This window comes from Lucilia cuprina, chromosome 5 (assembly GCF_022045245.1).
Source record: "Lucilia cuprina isolate Lc7/37 chromosome 5, ASM2204524v1, whole genome shotgun sequence".
In the NCBI taxonomy this organism is placed as follows: Eukaryota; Metazoa; Arthropoda; class Insecta; order Diptera; family Calliphoridae; genus Lucilia; species Lucilia cuprina.
The window spans coordinates 50021402-50038428 of NC_060953.1; the positions used below are offsets into that span (position 1 = coordinate 50021402).

The window sequence follows — 17027 nt, forward strand, 5'->3', positions numbered from 1 at the left end:
TCCACAATAAAGAATATTTCGCTATTTATCATTCCTCCCTAAAATATGCTACAAATACATACCTCGTTTATTGCATCGTAATCAAAATTTATTTAAATAATGTTTTTACAAATTTTATTTATGCATAATATGTATGTATATTTCTGTTTCTTGCAATTGAATTAATATTTGAAAAGTTTTGCTTACAAAAAATTTGCCTTGTTTCGACCAGGTTCTACCGAGATTTGAACTCGGATCGCTGGATTCAAAGTCCAGAGTGCTAACCATTACACCATAGAACCGCTTGAAAAAAATTGAGTCAATTAAAAGTTTTCTATTTTAGCTCAAAAGATGATCTCTTTTTTGTGTCAATTAGCAAATCCCTATGTTTAGCAAAAAATGCTAGACATTGGAATAATTGCAATAATGAATTCAATACATACACATGTATATATGTATGTATGTCCGGAATAATGTGATTTAAGTTTTTGCTTAATTTCCGACGATCCAACCTATTTTTAATAACAAGGTGGTTCGAAAATTTATTTTTCAGTCGGATCAACTTCTAGTATTGAAATTAGTTATACATACATGTGTACATAGTTTAATATCAAATCAAAATTCATATACATATGTCTGTATATATAAAAGTATATAAATTTATAATACTATTTAAATAATATTCAATTATTTTAGAGTTCATATAGGTATATGCGTTTATATGAGAAAAATTTGGACTTTTGAGTTTTTTTAATTAGCCATTAAACATATATTATTGCTAATTTTTATTATTCTATAAACTATTTTATGAACATGTGTTAACCTTTTCAAGATTCATACATACATACGTGTATGCTACAATCTCTCACAGTTTTGCTGTACCTGTGATAATGGATTTAGAAAACAAGACAATTTGTGGCAATAATTAAGTTTAATTTTTTAATTACAATTTGTTGCCTAAGTTCTATAAATCTAAAATGTGAATGTACTGTCCGAGAACATAGAAAATGACTGCTTCAATCGATCATTGTTAATTCTTTTAAATCCGAGATCTATAAAAATTAACCCTTCGGTATACTTGGAGTCAATACATAATTGGTACACACTCTTTTTTTTTTGGCCCAAGGACGAAAATAGATAAAATCAGTCCATTATTTCGCTTTGCCCCCAAACAACATTACCCTCCGAATAGAGCCTTTGGGCTCATAATTTAAGTTAAATGATTTTTTATGTCAACAAAAGTCGGAAAAACATAGTTTTATAACCCCCATACAAAGTCTACTTCAGAAAATGACTTGAAGGTCAAAATTCACATATACACACTAATAATTAACACTTTTAAATTCTACATAAATAATTTTAAATTAGACCCCTCTTGCCAAAAAAAAGTAAAAATATTCCGGAAAAAAGTTAAAATGAAAATCTCCATTTTTAACATACTGGATGGTGCAGGTTATCATATGATCGGCTATGCCCGACTATACATTCATACTTGTTTAAACAAAAATAAAATGCATTTAGATAGAAAGTTTGCGAAATAAGTTTTATTACATAACGAAGGGCCCCGCCTACATATTGAAGTGCAACGTGGACCACTTTCAGCGGTAAAACATCTGATTTCAGTACAATATATTAAAATAAAAATGCCGGCAATCTCTTTTGAAATGGGTCTCGAAAACTCCGTAATTTTGAGATTATCGTGAGAAAAAATTAATAAAATATTTCTAAGAGTCTGCAAAACTATTTTAAATGCATTCCAAGGGGTATATAAATTTGAAAATAATATAATGAATTTTAAAATTTAATTAAATCGAAAATCTCTAAACATTTTGTGAACCTAAAATACTCTAAAAACTGTTTTGCAATTTGTATTGCATAATTTCTTTTCATGGAATCCACCAAAAATTAACGATTTTTCACATCCATTTCTAAAAATTTCAGTTATTTTAACATTTTGTACTGAGATTAAAATTTTTAATCGCTGGTTAACTGGACCTTTTATAAAACTATTGTTTATTTACAATCATGTTCAATACATTAACAATAGTATATATGTAGTAGGGTTGTCATTCGAATAAGTATTATTCGATTAATCGAGAAAAAATTTTTGTTTTTCTGCAAACGAATAAAAAATTTACATTTTAGAATGAGAAATAATTCGAATAATTTTTGTTGAATAATCGAATATGTATTCGAATAAAATTTTGTATTTAAAGAAATACACGATTACTAAATCAAAAGATCTGTTATAAATGAAACAAATCTTTTACTACTTTTTGCAATTTATAACAATTTATATTTTGCAATTTAAAAAGTAGAATGCTTGTTGTTTTAGAAGTGATTCTATGTTTATGTAGAATTTAGATGATATAGAGGCATTTCTAAGCGAGTTATGTACGTTAAACTAATTTTCTGATGAGAAACTTATATATGGGTGCTATATTAAATCGTAGATAGATATTGTCTTTTTTTCAATACAAAGCAAAACATATTTGTTTAAAATTTCAATTCTGTAACTCGTCCTATCGTGTTTTGAACAGGCACACGGATAGACGGCTAGATCGTTTTAGATTCTAATAATTACCCAATATTTCAATGTAATACATAGGGAATGAAAAATACAATACACATCCATATTGTTTAATGGTGGTTATTAAACATGTTAAGTAGCTTATGAAATGCACATATATTTCTTTTATTTAAGTTAAACATCGTATACATACTTATATCATTAAAAAAACTCAGTTTCATCTTTGAAATATTTTGAAATTGTACTAAGTAACTGACGTATGTATACGTAAGCGTAACTGACGTATGTATACGTAAATGTACTCAAACCTTTTTTCCCATATCTTTTATTCGTTAAATTTTTAAAAATGTCGACTACTCTAAAAAAAAATATTGTAAGTTTTTATTCGAATAACTTTAAAGAAGAATAATTGACAAAAGTCAACAGAAAAGTATTACCAGATAATAAAGACTAGAGGAAATTGTAATCTGAAGACTAGAGAAAATATTATTACTAAGAATATTATTACTAAGAAATAACTATCCGATAACAGAAATAAATTTAAGTCATAAAAAATACGAATTTTACATACCACAAATTTCAAAAGTTTAATTATCCATGTCTGTTTGTATTATTTTATTTCTTTAAAGAAATTATACATACATGCATACATACGTATTTCATGTGTATATGCATAGTACTTTTAACGATCGATTGGAAAAAAAGTAAATTTTTAGCAAGTTTTTCAACCCTAGTATAAATAAATCTACTAATAAATAGCGGAACTGAAAGGAAATGTCAATACAATGAGAGAAAGAGAGGAAACCAGCAAATGTAATAGAATAGATGATATGCAAGTAATAGAATGAATTATATTCCTCTGCTAAGTGTAAGTAAAGCAGAGAGCAGAACAGCGACAGAATAACAAATGTAATAGAACTAAATAAACATTTTTTAATAGAAAAAATAATAATAACATTATTTAAAAAAAAAAAAAATATTACAAAAAAAAATTAGTAAAAAAGTTTAGTTGGTCTTGGCCGATAATTTGATACCCTACACAAGATATACGAATATTAAAAATGTAATTTATTTATTTTTATACTAAAATAATTTATTTTAATTTTATCTACTCTTAAATAATGCAAATCGATTTTCGTTATAGGGGGCTGTATGGGAATTTTATCGTTTTACTACGGTTTATAAGAGAATTAACTTCAATATTTCACATAATAATGAAACAGACTTCGACCATAAAAAATTTAATACACGTAACAAATTATGTTTTAATTTCCCCTAATATTTATTTTAGAATTATTTAAATACAGTTGGAAGTTTTATTAAAATGTCGGGTATCTAAATATATTTATTGAAAATTTTGTTTTAAAGCGAAAAATTTCAATTGAAGAATCGTATTTTTTAATAACTTGATAATTCGGGCATTATTTCTAATCAAAATCAATTTTTTTATAAAAATGGTTTTATTAAATATTTTATTTATAATTATTTTAAAATAATAAAAAATAAAAATTATGATTACATACCTTTAACTTTCTGGTTTTGACATTGCGAACAATATGCTTTCCAACAAGGAAAAGCTAATATTCCTTAATAATACACTAATAAAATAACACTACACTTTTTATTTAATTTTCACTAATAAGCAACTACTTTTAATTAAAGGCCATAATGCTAAATAAAGCATTTTATTTTTTTTCATTTTTTCCTTTTTTTATTTTTCTTCTTTTTTTAATTTTCTATTTCACTTTTCATACACATAAATAATAAGTAGATGCTTTTTCAACAAACACAAACACACCGACACGAAAGCAACCGACTCCGATATTAAAACAACCGTAACCGTTTTATTTCGCCACAAATTTTTAAATAAATCATTTATTTTTATTAAAAAACATTTAAATAACACTTTTATAAACATTTTATTAATTATAAACAATTTTTATTAATAATATTTAACAAAAACGAGGAGCGATCTTACAATTGCAAACGATTTCGACGACGACTAGAGTAAAACTAAATTGAAATGTCATAAATTAAGAGCAAATTAGCGGCAAAATTGATTGTAATTGTAAAAGATTAAAGGAGTTGTTAGTGTAATGAGAAAAAAGTTTTGTTTATTTACATTTTTCAATGGCAAATTTTTGCAAGTTAATGAAATGATATTTTTGAATTTTAACTTAATTCTTATTATTAGCTTATTTAATAGATTATAAAGGTGATTTTTGTTGTTATAATATCGTTTAGGGATATAAAAATGTGCCGGCGGCTCTTCCGGCTATCCTAGGAACAATTTCACAATTGTTGGAAGCTGCTGAGATAGTGTCTGCCGGATAAATGGTTTATAGGGTATGGGCTAAGCGTTAGGGCTAAAACTTGGACTGTGGTTACCACTCCTTTAGGGTATTGTTTTGTTATAACTGACAAAGCGGATGACATTTTATTTGTCTTGTATTTGACGTCCTCTTAAAGTTTTCCCCGGATTGTTTGTTTGTTGCCAATAAGTTGATTTTAAATTCCGGATTGGAAGGAAACTTTGGCTAATAGTGTGTGGAATGGCAAACTATTAAAAGAACAATTTACGGGTTTTAGCATCTCTCGTTTTATTAAGAAATGCTTCAAACTAGATGTTAAGGTACAGGACCATACGGTTTCAAAATGTAACTATAAAAATTATACAAATGGAACAACTAAAATCGATGTGGATTGTTGTCAATCTATATATATAAGGCTGTTTTTTAAAATTAGATAAGAGTTAAGAGTCCTGTCCTGACATTTTAGGGTTTCAGGATGTAAATACAAAAATCATACAAATGAAACAACTACAATCAATGTGGATTATTGTCATATTTCATATATTAATCTGTTTTGTAGAACTAGATAAAAGTTAGAGTCCCGTTATGACATTTTATTTGTCTTGTATTTGGTGACCTCGCAAGGATTTCCCCGGAATATTAGTTTGTGGTTAAGAGGAAGATTATTAATTCCGGACTGCAAGTAAGTTTTATGTTTTTTTTTTTTAAATTAACTAGAACTGACTTAGCATCTAAAATAAACTAGAACCAAATAAGATCCAAATTAAAACTCAACTTAAACAACAACTACACTAATTTTATGTAAAGTTAGGGTGGAGTTGGAAAAGAATTAGAGTTGAGTGATCCTTTAAATTTTAATATTAAAAAGAAAATATTTTGGAATTAATTCTCCAATATACCCTTATCAAATCGATAAAGAATAATTCCTCCATAAAAACTGAATTATACAATTCTCCGAATATATTTGAAATACTCTATTATATATAAAAATTCATGGAAAACCCAATAAAAAAGTTAATTTCTTAGGTCCCACCGAGATTTGAACTCGGATCGCTGGATTCAGAGTCCAGAGTGCTAACCATTACACCATGGAACCCGTTAAGGATACAATGTTGCAACCAATAATAAAAAGGATGTTTTCACGTAATGCACAAATACAGACACGCTATCACACACACGCATACACAATATATAATAAGTATCTAAGCCCAAACACCCCTTTTTACACACAATGCGCATGTCAAAGATAAAATCTAAACAATAAAAAGGATATTTTATCCTTATCAATAAAACTTCGAAAACCTCTAATATTTCTAATAAAATTCAAGTTTTGTTAGGGGTTTGAAAAGAAAAATTTATAATTTTTTATTGAAATAAGAATGTTTTAAAGAAATTATTTAAAAAAAATGTATAATGTTAGACATTGGAATAGTTAATTTAATTAGATTAAGTATGTAATAGGGAATAGGTTAACAAAATTTAAAGGGAATTAGTTTTAAATTCAAGTATAATATTAAGTTTTTAATTATTTTGAATATTTAGATTTTTAAATAATTGTTTAAGGAATATTTATTAAATTTAATTCAAAGCTGTTGAAGTTAATACAGCTACACCACGCTCATAGAAACTGTGTGGATCTTGTCCTGCGGCTACAGCCAAATCAACAGTAAACAAAAGTTCTGTGCGTGTGGAATTCAAGTAGACAGGCAAAGTCAATTTGCTGACACGATGTTCGCTGGTTAATCTAAAAATAGAGGAAAAAATAGAGAATAATAAAATTTATTTATATATTAAAGTTATAACTTTTAACTAACTAACTAACTAACTAACTAACTTAAGTAGAACTAAACTAGAACTGAATCAGAACTGAACTAGAACTAAAGTAGATTTGAACTATAACTGAATCAGAACTGAACTATAACTAAAGTAGATTTAAACTATAACTGTAGAATTGTGCTAGAAATGAACTAGAACTGAACTAGATCTGAACTAGAACTGAACTAGAACTGAACGAGAACTGAACTAGAACTGAACTAGAACTGAACTAGAACTGAACTAGAACTGAACTAGAACTGAACTAGAACTAAACTAGAACTAAACTAGAACTGAACTAGAACTGAACTAGATCTGAACTAGAACTGAACTAGAACTGAACTAGAACTGAACTAGAACTGAACTAAACTAGAACTGAACTAGAGCTGAACTAGAACTCAACTAGAACTGAACTAGAAATGAACTAGAAATGAACTAGAACTGAACTAGAACTAAATTAGAACTGAACTAGAACTAAACTAGAACTGAACTAGAACTGAACTAGAACTGAATTAGAACTGAACTAGAACTGAACTAGAACTGAACTAGAACTGAACTAGAACTGAACTAGAACTGAACTAGAACTGAACTAGAACTGAACTAGAACTGAACTAGAACTGAACTAGAACTGAACTAGAACTGAACTAGAACTGAACTAGAACTGATCTAGAACTAAACTAGAACTAAAATAGAACTGAACTAGAACTAAAATAAAACTATAACTGAGCAAGAACTATGTTAAAATAAAACTTACTTGACCCATTTCAACACCGTAACTGGTAGATCCATCATAATAGTCGAGGCCAACAACAATTCATTGTTCTTGCACTGAGCTCCTTGCAATTTCAAGCCGGTTACACCAAAACTACTATCCTTAGATTCGGCATTTGCTCCAGTTTCGGTAATGGTGACTTCCAATGCCAATTCTTCCAAAGACCAGCTATTAGCTTGAGCTACACACTGTCTAGTGGCAGTAATATAAGCTTCAGGATTCAAAAGACCACCCAACCAAACATGGAAACCTTGCAATTCTTTAGCGCCAGCTTGTGACACCAATTGTGAGACTTTTTGCAATTGTTTAATACGATTACTGAAATCGGTAATCCATTGTATAACAGTGCAGCCAGCTGGCACTGTATAACGTTTCCATCCTTTGGGGATAATGCCACGTACTAGCTCAGACAGCATGGAACGATGATGATTAGTTTGTTTCTTTTCACCTTGACAGATGAGCACAACATCTTGTAAATCGGAAATGACAGTTTGTAGCAATTTAGCGCCCATTGTAACTTCACGTTCAAAGTAACGATACAAAGGATCTTTGATATTCTCCACAGTTCTCTTGAGAGTGGCCAGATTCTTTGGCAACAATTCCAACCATGCGGTGGCGGAATTATGCAATACCTTCATCCAGGAAGGACGGCCATCTTCTTGACGTTGAGCTGCAGCAGCAGCGGCCTGTTCATTGGTTTCCTCTATGGTATAGGCCAATTCTTCATCATCCTCTAGCTGCTGCATCTTCAGCAACTTACTGACCAAGTCAGTACCACGAGTGGTGAGTAACACTTTTTCAGCGTTATTGGGCAGACCCAGCCAGGAAGGTGTTTGCCTATCAGTGAGATTTTCAATCCATTTAAGGAAATGATCTCTTCTAGTGCCATCGGGCATGGTAATATGACGCTGACCTCCACTGGCTCCATCCACATTAGCGACCAAAGCAAAGTCAGCTTCAAACGATCTGGCGGTAAAGAGTTTCTTCAAGAACGAAGTCAATAGACGTTGATCGAAATCGTTATCGATTTTACCACCATAGATCGATTGCGATAGTAGAGTTACTAAAGCATCCCATGGTACTTTCTCTGGTGGCAAATTAGTTCTGCCCATGGCGGTAGTATCAATCCAAGTGTCGAGCGTATCACAAGCCACTCTCAAATCACTTTCATTGAATTCGTATTTCTTGGCCCAACCCAGAGGAACGTAACGCAAACGTTCCTGTACAATGGCGTGGAACCAGGCCAACAGGAAGTACAATCTGGCTCTTTCACTGGGTGTCTTCATCATGCGGCCTGGTGGCACGGTATTGAAGGTTCTCAACAAATTGGCTCTGATGCCTGGTGGTGGTTCAAAGACAAAGATTCTGCCGGCTCTCAAGAGATTAACTGGTACTTTAGGATTAATTTCCATGGTTAAGAAGAGACGGAAACCAGAATGTGGCTGCAAAGAGTGTAATTTCTTTTCGAGTTGTACCAACCATTGAGGAGCCAAATGCACGTTCTTAAGCAATACCCAACGGCCAGTCTTGCAAGCCATATTAATGGCACTTTCAGCTTGATTGAAACCTTCAGCAGAACCAATAGCAATACTGGAGATTTGTTTATTCAATTCAGCAGCTAAATCATCTACACGGCCTGAAGCATCGAAACCGGGCACAGAACATAACAAAGCTGGAGTATTGGCATTCAATTGTTTCTCAACAACAGCAGCAAAGTCTAATTCATCTTCAGCCGTTTGCATAAAGTCTTCTCCTAATACGGCATTGACTACATTGTGGGCAGCAGCAATAACACGATCTGGTCTAAAGGCCTGGATCAACAGCAATTGATGTACCGAAGTGGCAATGGGTGTCAAAGCCTTAGACTCATCCCATAGCTGAGGTACACATTGTTCGGGCGAACTCTGTTGTAACCAGGCTCCTAATTCGGGAATCGAACGTAATTTGTCGATCAATTTGCGGAATATTGGAACTCTTGTTGCCAAACGATTAACGCCATCTATTTGTTCGTGTGTTAAGCCCTCCACTGGAGTAGGATTAGCCAAAAGACCTTCTTTGCTTCTCAAGAAGAAGCTGAATTCAGGATCTAGATTCATTTCAGAAGTGCCCTTCAAGTGAATCTTGCACATCAGCAGAGCAAAGGTCAATCTATCATTGTGCAACATACCACGAGCTACACGATCATAGCATACCTGGAATAGATCGCGCGTAATAATGCCCAATCGTTCAGTGTTATCGGACTTGCCTTCCAATTTCTTATTGTTATACAAAACAGTGGAAAATATGTCCAAGAACATTTTCAATGAGTATTGATACAAGAAGTGAACTTGATTCAAACTGTCCATGGTAAAGTAGATGTTACTGCAGGCCACCGACAAAGGCAAATATTGTTGTGATACCGTTTCAATTTCAGCTATAACCTTATCAGTTTCATCCACCTTCTGGTTGATGTCATAAGCCTCCTTCTTCAAGGTCTCCAAGGTAGCAATAACAGAATCATCATCCAAAATCTTACCCTTGGCATCGTTCAAAGCCTGCAACAGACTCTTTTCCAATTGACGCAAACGCAAACGGAATTCGCCTTGTAATTTCAATAAATCCGATCTCTTCTCATCGATATCGGGACGTTCGGCCTTTAATACTTGATTCAAACACTGAGATTGCAATGAGCTTCTGGTCACAGTGAAGTTGACGAATGTTACACGAGAACAAATGTCGGGTGGAAATTCGACAGTAGGATCACGTGTAGACAAGAAGATAACAAATGAGGGTGACAGATCGATATCTTGATCGCCCAATGTTATCAAAACTCTGCCGCCACTTCTTCTCAATTCACGATTCAAAACGGGATTCAATATGGGATCGTAATTTTCAACATCCTGCACTAATAGCGGATTACCGAAACGCAAGGCTGATTCCAAATTCTTACGGAACGAATCATCCAAGAACGAAGTTTTGGTAATCTTTTTGCCAGCATATTCATTCAACAAGAAAGTGGTTGCCTGACCAGAAGGATCAATGATCAATGGATATCTGTTGAATCTCTTCAACATTATAGCATTCTCAGTGCAAAGATCATCAGTGGGTAAAGCATTGGCCTGCCATCTCAAACGTTCATCGGGATTCGAGAGATATTCAGTGCGTGCAATATCACCTCTATATTGTATATTGGCTGATTGTAAATGTTGTGACCAGGTGGTAAAGAGATTGGTACGATAATGTTGATCGAAATAACCTCCATAGGCTATAAAAGCAGCCGATAGTAGAACATCACCAATAATGGTGGACATTTGTGATTTAAAGGTTTCACTAGTACATTCCCAACGTTCACGTTCAATATTCAAACTCTTGAGTAAAGCAATCGAACGATCGACCTTGGCTTGTACATTCTCCAAATCGGTTTTAATAGCTTGTGCTTGAGAAATCAATTGAGCATATTCTTCCTTATAGGCAGAAATACTTTGTTCTAATTGTTCCACAAGTGATTTAGTTTCATCAGCGTTTTTCTTGTTGACTTCAGCTTGATCTTCAAGTGAGCGTAATTCATCACGTAGCGGCTCAACGCGTTTCAACATGTCAGCGTATTCGATCTAAGTAGAGGAGAGAATAAAAAAAGAATTAGTTTTAGATTAGAACTAGAAAGACTAGACGCTAGGCTTGGATATATGCCAGACTTAAGATTGTAGACTAGATTAGACTTTAGATTATTCTATAGTCTTGACTGTAGATTAGACCATTGAATAGAATTGAACAGTTTATGGACTAGATTATGAATTAGACTTTATTTAATGTTTTTAATTGATAATACTTTGAGAATAACATTTGTTATCAAATTCAGAAACAAATTGGGATTGACAAATCCCAATCTTTGTTAATATTTCAGGAAATGTCGAGAATGAGATGGAAATATATATTTTTTAATCTGACAGATTAAAAACTTACCTGAGCAATAGCCCATTTAACCATAGGACCGCAAGCCAATGAAGCACGATTAACCTTTTCAAAGTTATAGTCAGGATTGCTTAAATATTTCGATTTCATCTTTTCACGAACATCATCGCTATTTTTTAAAAAGTTTAAAATTAAAAAGAAAACATCGAAAGAAATATATTAATAAATTTCAAATCATATCAATAGCTTAACAAACATTTAGTATTTATTTAACAAGCAGGTGAATGAAATGCAATTAAAAGCAAAAAGCAACATAACCAGAAGCCATTGTAAAAAATATTAGAAATGAACAAAAAATAATAAAAAAACTAAAACATACAAAAGAAAATGTTAATTACAATTATAAAACAATTAGTTGGTTAATAAAACAAAATACTGGGGTGTTAGAAAAAGAAACTAAACAAAATCATAAACTCAATTAAAAACAAAATAAAAGAAAAAAATAATAAAACTCAAATCACAACATTACTGGAAAATCAACAAATCAAAACTACAACAACTCAAAAAATCATAAAAAAGAGGAATTGAATTCAGAAGTTTGAATTTAAAAAAAGTAAAAAAAAAAAAACATGAACAAAATGTTTTTTTTTTTTGTTTTGTTTTCTTTTCAGATTTTTTTTTGTAAAAATTCTTCATGCTTACGTTATCATTTCAGTACTGAAGTTAGATACAATTGAATTTATAAAATTTTCACGCATTATAACAGCACGAATCGATTTCCAATCGTTGGCATTTTCACCCAGCAACAAACAGATCGATTCAAGTGCCAATTTAACCACGGAAGGTGGATTTGCCATAGTTCTCACTTCAACAAGTTGTTGTTTGCGTATCGATTTTACAGCTGATTATGGGGGAGGAAGGATGTATTTTATTTTTATATTCGTGTTCCAGAAATTTTGTTTTTTCGGGTTTTGTTGGTGAGTAGAATTAATATATAATATAGAGATTTATTTTGTTGGTTATTTAAATATTATACAATTATGTATTAGACAAATTTGTTAAAAAATTAGACATTAATTTTATTAAAAATCATTTAGTCTAATAAAACTTAATTTAATCTCTGCACAAACACACACTATACTGTTTTAATAGTGTTAACTTAATTTTAGTAAATTTATATTTTTCTAATTTTGCTCAGTGTCATATTTTCATCTACAGTCTAGTCATTAGTCTAGTCGATATTCTAGTCATTAGTCTAGTCTATAGTTTAGTCTATAGTCTAGTCATTAGTCTAGTCTATAGTCTAGTCGATAGTCTAGTCTATAGTCTAGGCTATAGTTTAGTCGATAGTCTAGTCTATAGTCTAGTCATTAGTATAGTCTATAGTTTAGTCTATAGTTTAGTCTATAGTCTAGTCTATGGTCTCGTCTATAGTCTCGTCTACAGTCTATAGTCTAGTCTATAGTCTAGTCTGTAGTCTAGTCTATAGTCTAGTCCGTAGTCTAGCCTACAGTCTAGTCTATAGTCTAGTCTATAGTCTAGTCTATAGTCTAGTCTATAGTCTAGTCTATAGTCTAGTCTATAGTCTAGTCTATAGTCTAGTCTATAGTCTAGTCTATAGTCTAGTCTATAGTCTAGTCTATAGTCTAGTCTATAGTCTACTCTATAGTCTAGTCTATAGTCTAGTCTATAGTCTAGTCTATGGTCTAGTCTATAGTATAGTTATAGTATAGTCTACAGTCTATTCTAGTCTTCATTCTAGTCTATAGTCTTGTCTATAGTCTAGTATACTAAAGACTATAGTCTAGTATACAAGAGACTATAGTCTAGTCCATAGTCTAGTCTATAGTGTAGTCTATAGTCTAGTCTATAATCTGGTGTCTAGTCTTGTATATAGTCTATTTAATAGACTCTATTACTTAATCTATAATATACAATCTACTATATAGTCAAGTCTACAAAATAGTCTATAGTCTAGAATACAGATAAGTCTTTAGTCTAGTATATACGTTATTCTATAATCTAGTTCAGACGACGAATGCACGCAGTCTGCTACCTTGACTAGGTGAAATCACAGACTGACGCTTTAAATAGGGTAAAATAATACTAGTTTTTGGATGTTAAACCCCCACAACAGTATAGAACATCAAAACAAAAACGCAGCAATTTTCTAACTTAAAACAATTCAAATTAACAGGAGGGGTCTGAAATTTTTTTTCTTAGAAACGCTTTTAAACTAAATTATTAGCAAATAGTTTAATTTTCTGATTTAAAGGGAAGAAAAAACGTCAAAGCCATAAACTAACCATTTAAAAGTATTTCAAGGGAATTATTTACTTAAAACAATGTTTCAATATACTAAAACTGATTTAAATTGAACATTTAAAAATAAACTTAATTTTGTTTGTATAAGTATATTAAAAAAAAAGAAATGCATCTAAAAATTATAATTAATAAATACTTAAATCTTAATAAATTAAAATAGTATTCAGAGTGCGCGGCATTTTGCATATGGTGGTGGTGGTTGGAGGTGGTTTGTTTGGTGGTAGTTGTTGTAGGATAAGTGGGAAAAATAATTCGTTTCTTTTCAACAAATAAAGACCAAAATTTTTCCAATTAGAATTTAGACAAAATCATGGTAAAAAAATTATATACAAAAGCCCTAACAGAAAAACTTGATCGATTTCTTATTAAAAATTTTAATTGTGAAAATATTCTAGAAAAATATTGAAAATTTTTATAAAAAAATTTAGCAAAAATTTATAAAATTTCAATGAATTATTATAAAAAGAAAGACAATAAAAATTAGAACAACTATTTGATTTTAGATTAAATATAAATGAGTAGAATGGATTTTGAGATTAGGACAATAGTTAGGAGATATAGTAGAGTTAAATAGTATATATGAAGGTATGTAATTACGTTTGATTATATGGATTTTTGATATATAAATATTTTTGTTTATTATATAGAGAGAAAAAAAAATAAAAGTGGGTCGTACGTGATCTGTTCAGTTTGGAAGTTAACAATGGACGATATAAAAGTATCTTTAACAATGATGCCACGCATTGCCTTCCAGTCGGGTGCACTCTCATTGAGTAAATCACACACCGATTCCAAAGCCAATTTAACAGGTGGCGGTGGATTTGCCATGGAACGTATTTCAGCCAATTGTTTCTTTTTAATGCCGCTAACAGCTAAATGTTTCATATTTTAAGGGGGGAGGTGGTAATAATGTTTAATTAAACTTATTCTTAAATTCTTTGATTGAAATCTTAATATTAACTTAAGTTGTTTAAATAAAAACTTATTTAGATTTAAAGTAAATGGGTTATAGTAGGACTTACCTTGTTGTGCTTCAATAACAGCAGGTTCTACTTGAGCCAAATCGGCCATGACATATTTACGTTTCTCCTCAATCTTGACGGTTTGTTCGGCCAATTTATTTTGCAATTCTTGAGATTGTATCTTCTTAACTTCGGCCTCCTGTTGATCCTTAAACATTTGTTTAAGTTTAGCATTGGCGGCCTCATTCTTGGCCTGTAGTTCTTGTTTTTTAACAGCCAATGACTTTTGCATTTCTTCGACTTGTTCCACAGTTTCGGCAATCTTATTAAGACCGACATTCAAATGCAATTGTTGTTCCTCCAAATCACTGCGTTTTTCATTGTACAGTTTGACGAAGTGATGAATGAAATCTAGATAATGACGTGGTGTGACAGCCATGGTGCGTCCGCCACGTTTAGCCAAACGAGCATTGGCTTGATGTAAAGTCTGATGTACATAGACACAACTGTTGATGACAGCATCACGGTGAGTGGGCTGAGTTGGCACGAGGGGACAGACTGCTGGGAAGAAATCGGGTGGTGTCCAAGATGGTTTTTCCAAATCAACGCGTGTTGTGAATTCTTTGCCAACTTGGAAGAGGGCAGAATCGGACCAGTCACCGAACCAATTGAGTACACAACGATTGAACAAGGCTGGTGAGGTGGCAGCACGGTCTTTAAGGCCATCAGTAGAGGGATTCATGGTGAAGACAACGTGTAAATTACGCATGACTTGTTGAGTGAACCTGTAGGTTGAAAATAAAATTAAAAATTAAATTTTTTTCGAATTTAAATTATTAAACAAATGCAATATATTTCTTACCATTTATACAATTCATCACTTGAATCCAACATAAGACCCTCACGTTGAGCACCCTCCTTACACTGAGTCATTAGAGTAGTGTACTCATCTCCCTCGAACAGACCAGGTACTTCACCGTTAGCCAGCAAAGTGTTCATACGTTCCAAGAAGCCAGAATCTAAAACGTTAGATTCATCCAAGATGAAAGCAATCTTTTCATCTCTGCAACCCGAACGACGTAATACCGAACGTAAATCTTCATCAAAATCTTCACCGGTATATTTATTATGGACTTTAATTTGGAATATCGAGAGACCATTCATCCAAGCAACAAAACGCGAGAGTGTAGTTTTACCAGCACCCGAAACACCAATCAATAGCAAGTGACCTTGTGGTTGACGGAAAATACGATCGATACGTAGAACATGTTCCAAAACTTCGTCGAAAAGTACCAGTGGAACATCCAATTCTTCCTCGTAGAAGACCTTGAGGCGAGCACGTACGTAATCACGTAATTCTTCACGATTGACCGGCATGTAATCCTTAGACAACCAGTTACTGTACAAAATGGGACGAGCCAAAGCTTCCTCGGAATTAATGCCGGGGAAGTGTTTTAAGGCTACAGTATCAATATTCTCATTCGTCCATCTACGTTCGGTGTCGTCAACCAAACGATCTTGGAATAGACGTAAAGCTTCATGAGCCCAAATGCGTACTAGACCTTCAACTGGTAGTGAATCAAGTGGACGTATAGCTTCGCATATGCCACGTACCCAACGAGTCATTTCACGAGGAGAGTACACATAATGCGGTTGCATGTCTTGCGTGAAGCGATCTTGAGAGGCCAAATAGAATTCTACCATAGCGTTGGTCAAAGGTTCGGCATAACCACGAAGAGTGGGCATTAAGCGCAACATGGCTCTCGAGAATGTGCCATAAATTTGTTTTAATGAGGTCTCTCCAGGATAATCGACATAAATGATGGGTACATGTCTCAAGAAACGATGAGAAAGAGGTTTACGACCTGGATCAGTGGGTGGATTACAGGCTCCCACAAATTGAATACGTTCCAAAGATACCCAAGCTTGATCACTGGCTCTATAGAAACCTTTGTGTTCAACCAGCTGACGCAAGAATGAAATAACACGCTGAGTGCCATATGAGTCCATATCGGGCAAATTGATTTCATCACAGAACAATACCAACCATTTGCCAATTTGAACGGGAGATAGAACAACACCATTTGGTGTCTTACGGTACTCGCAATAATGATCGAAGGTCTTGAGTAAAAGTTCGGGTGTAGTGGCCGAAGAGAAATTCAAGCCAACAACTTCCATATCGGGAAGAGCTCTCAAGGCTGAGAACAAGGTCATAGTCTTACCAGAACCAGGAGGACCGCACAATACTAGAAAGGGAACAATTTAAAAAGTTTAGAAGGTTTCATATGAAAATTAAACTTAAACTAGAACTGACCTAGAACTGACCTAGAACTGACCTAGAACTGCACTAGAACTGAACTAGAACTGAACTAGAACTGAACTAGAACTGAACTAGAACTGAACTAGAACTGAACAAGAACTGAACTAGAACTGAACTAGAACTG

At 32.6% G+C, this 17027-nt stretch overlaps 2 protein-coding genes and 2 non-coding genes across 11 annotated transcripts in view; all 4 read right to left on the bottom strand.

The window, feature by feature from the left end:
• Positions 1-4429, bottom strand: part of LOC111688436 (collagen alpha-1(XVIII) chain-like) — a 131737-nt gene extending 127308 nt beyond the window's left edge. Inside the window, exon 1 of the mRNA XM_046953027.1 lies at positions 4033-4429. The gene's annotated coding sequence lies outside the window, so the exon portion shown is untranslated. The remainder of the gene's footprint in view (positions 1-4032) is intronic.
• On the bottom strand, positions 210-281 carry Trnaq-uug. The gene has a single exon. It is a non-coding gene; the product is annotated as a tRNA-Gln (tRNA).
• Positions 4430-5845: 1416 nt separating the features above from the next.
• Trnaq-cug lies at positions 5846-5917 on the bottom strand. Its single transcript has one exon. It is a non-coding gene; the product is annotated as a tRNA-Gln (tRNA).
• Positions 5918-6161: 244 nt separating this feature from the next.
• The window catches only part of LOC111680412 (dynein heavy chain, cytoplasmic), a 28079-nt gene continuing 17213 nt past the window's right edge, over positions 6162-17027 (bottom strand). For 4 of the 8 annotated variants that reach the window (XM_023442051.2, XM_046952366.1, XM_046952364.1 and 1 more), the window contains 6 exons: positions 15446-16829; positions 14644-15368; positions 11999-12197; positions 11348-11465; positions 7388-10995; positions 6162-6565 (listed from right to left, as the gene is read on the bottom strand). In XM_023442051.2, the coding sequence (XP_023297819.2) occupies positions 6400-6565; positions 7388-10995; positions 11348-11465; positions 11999-12197; positions 14644-15368; positions 15446-16829 (6200 nt within the window). In that variant the 3' untranslated portion in view covers positions 6162-6399. Of the gene's footprint in view, positions 6566-7387; positions 10996-11347; positions 11466-11998; positions 12198-14297; positions 14494-14643; positions 15369-15445; positions 16830-17027 lie in introns of all 8 variants that reach the window. The other 4 variants (XM_023442052.2, XM_046952367.1, XM_046952365.1 and 1 more) reach the window with 1 other exon arrangement.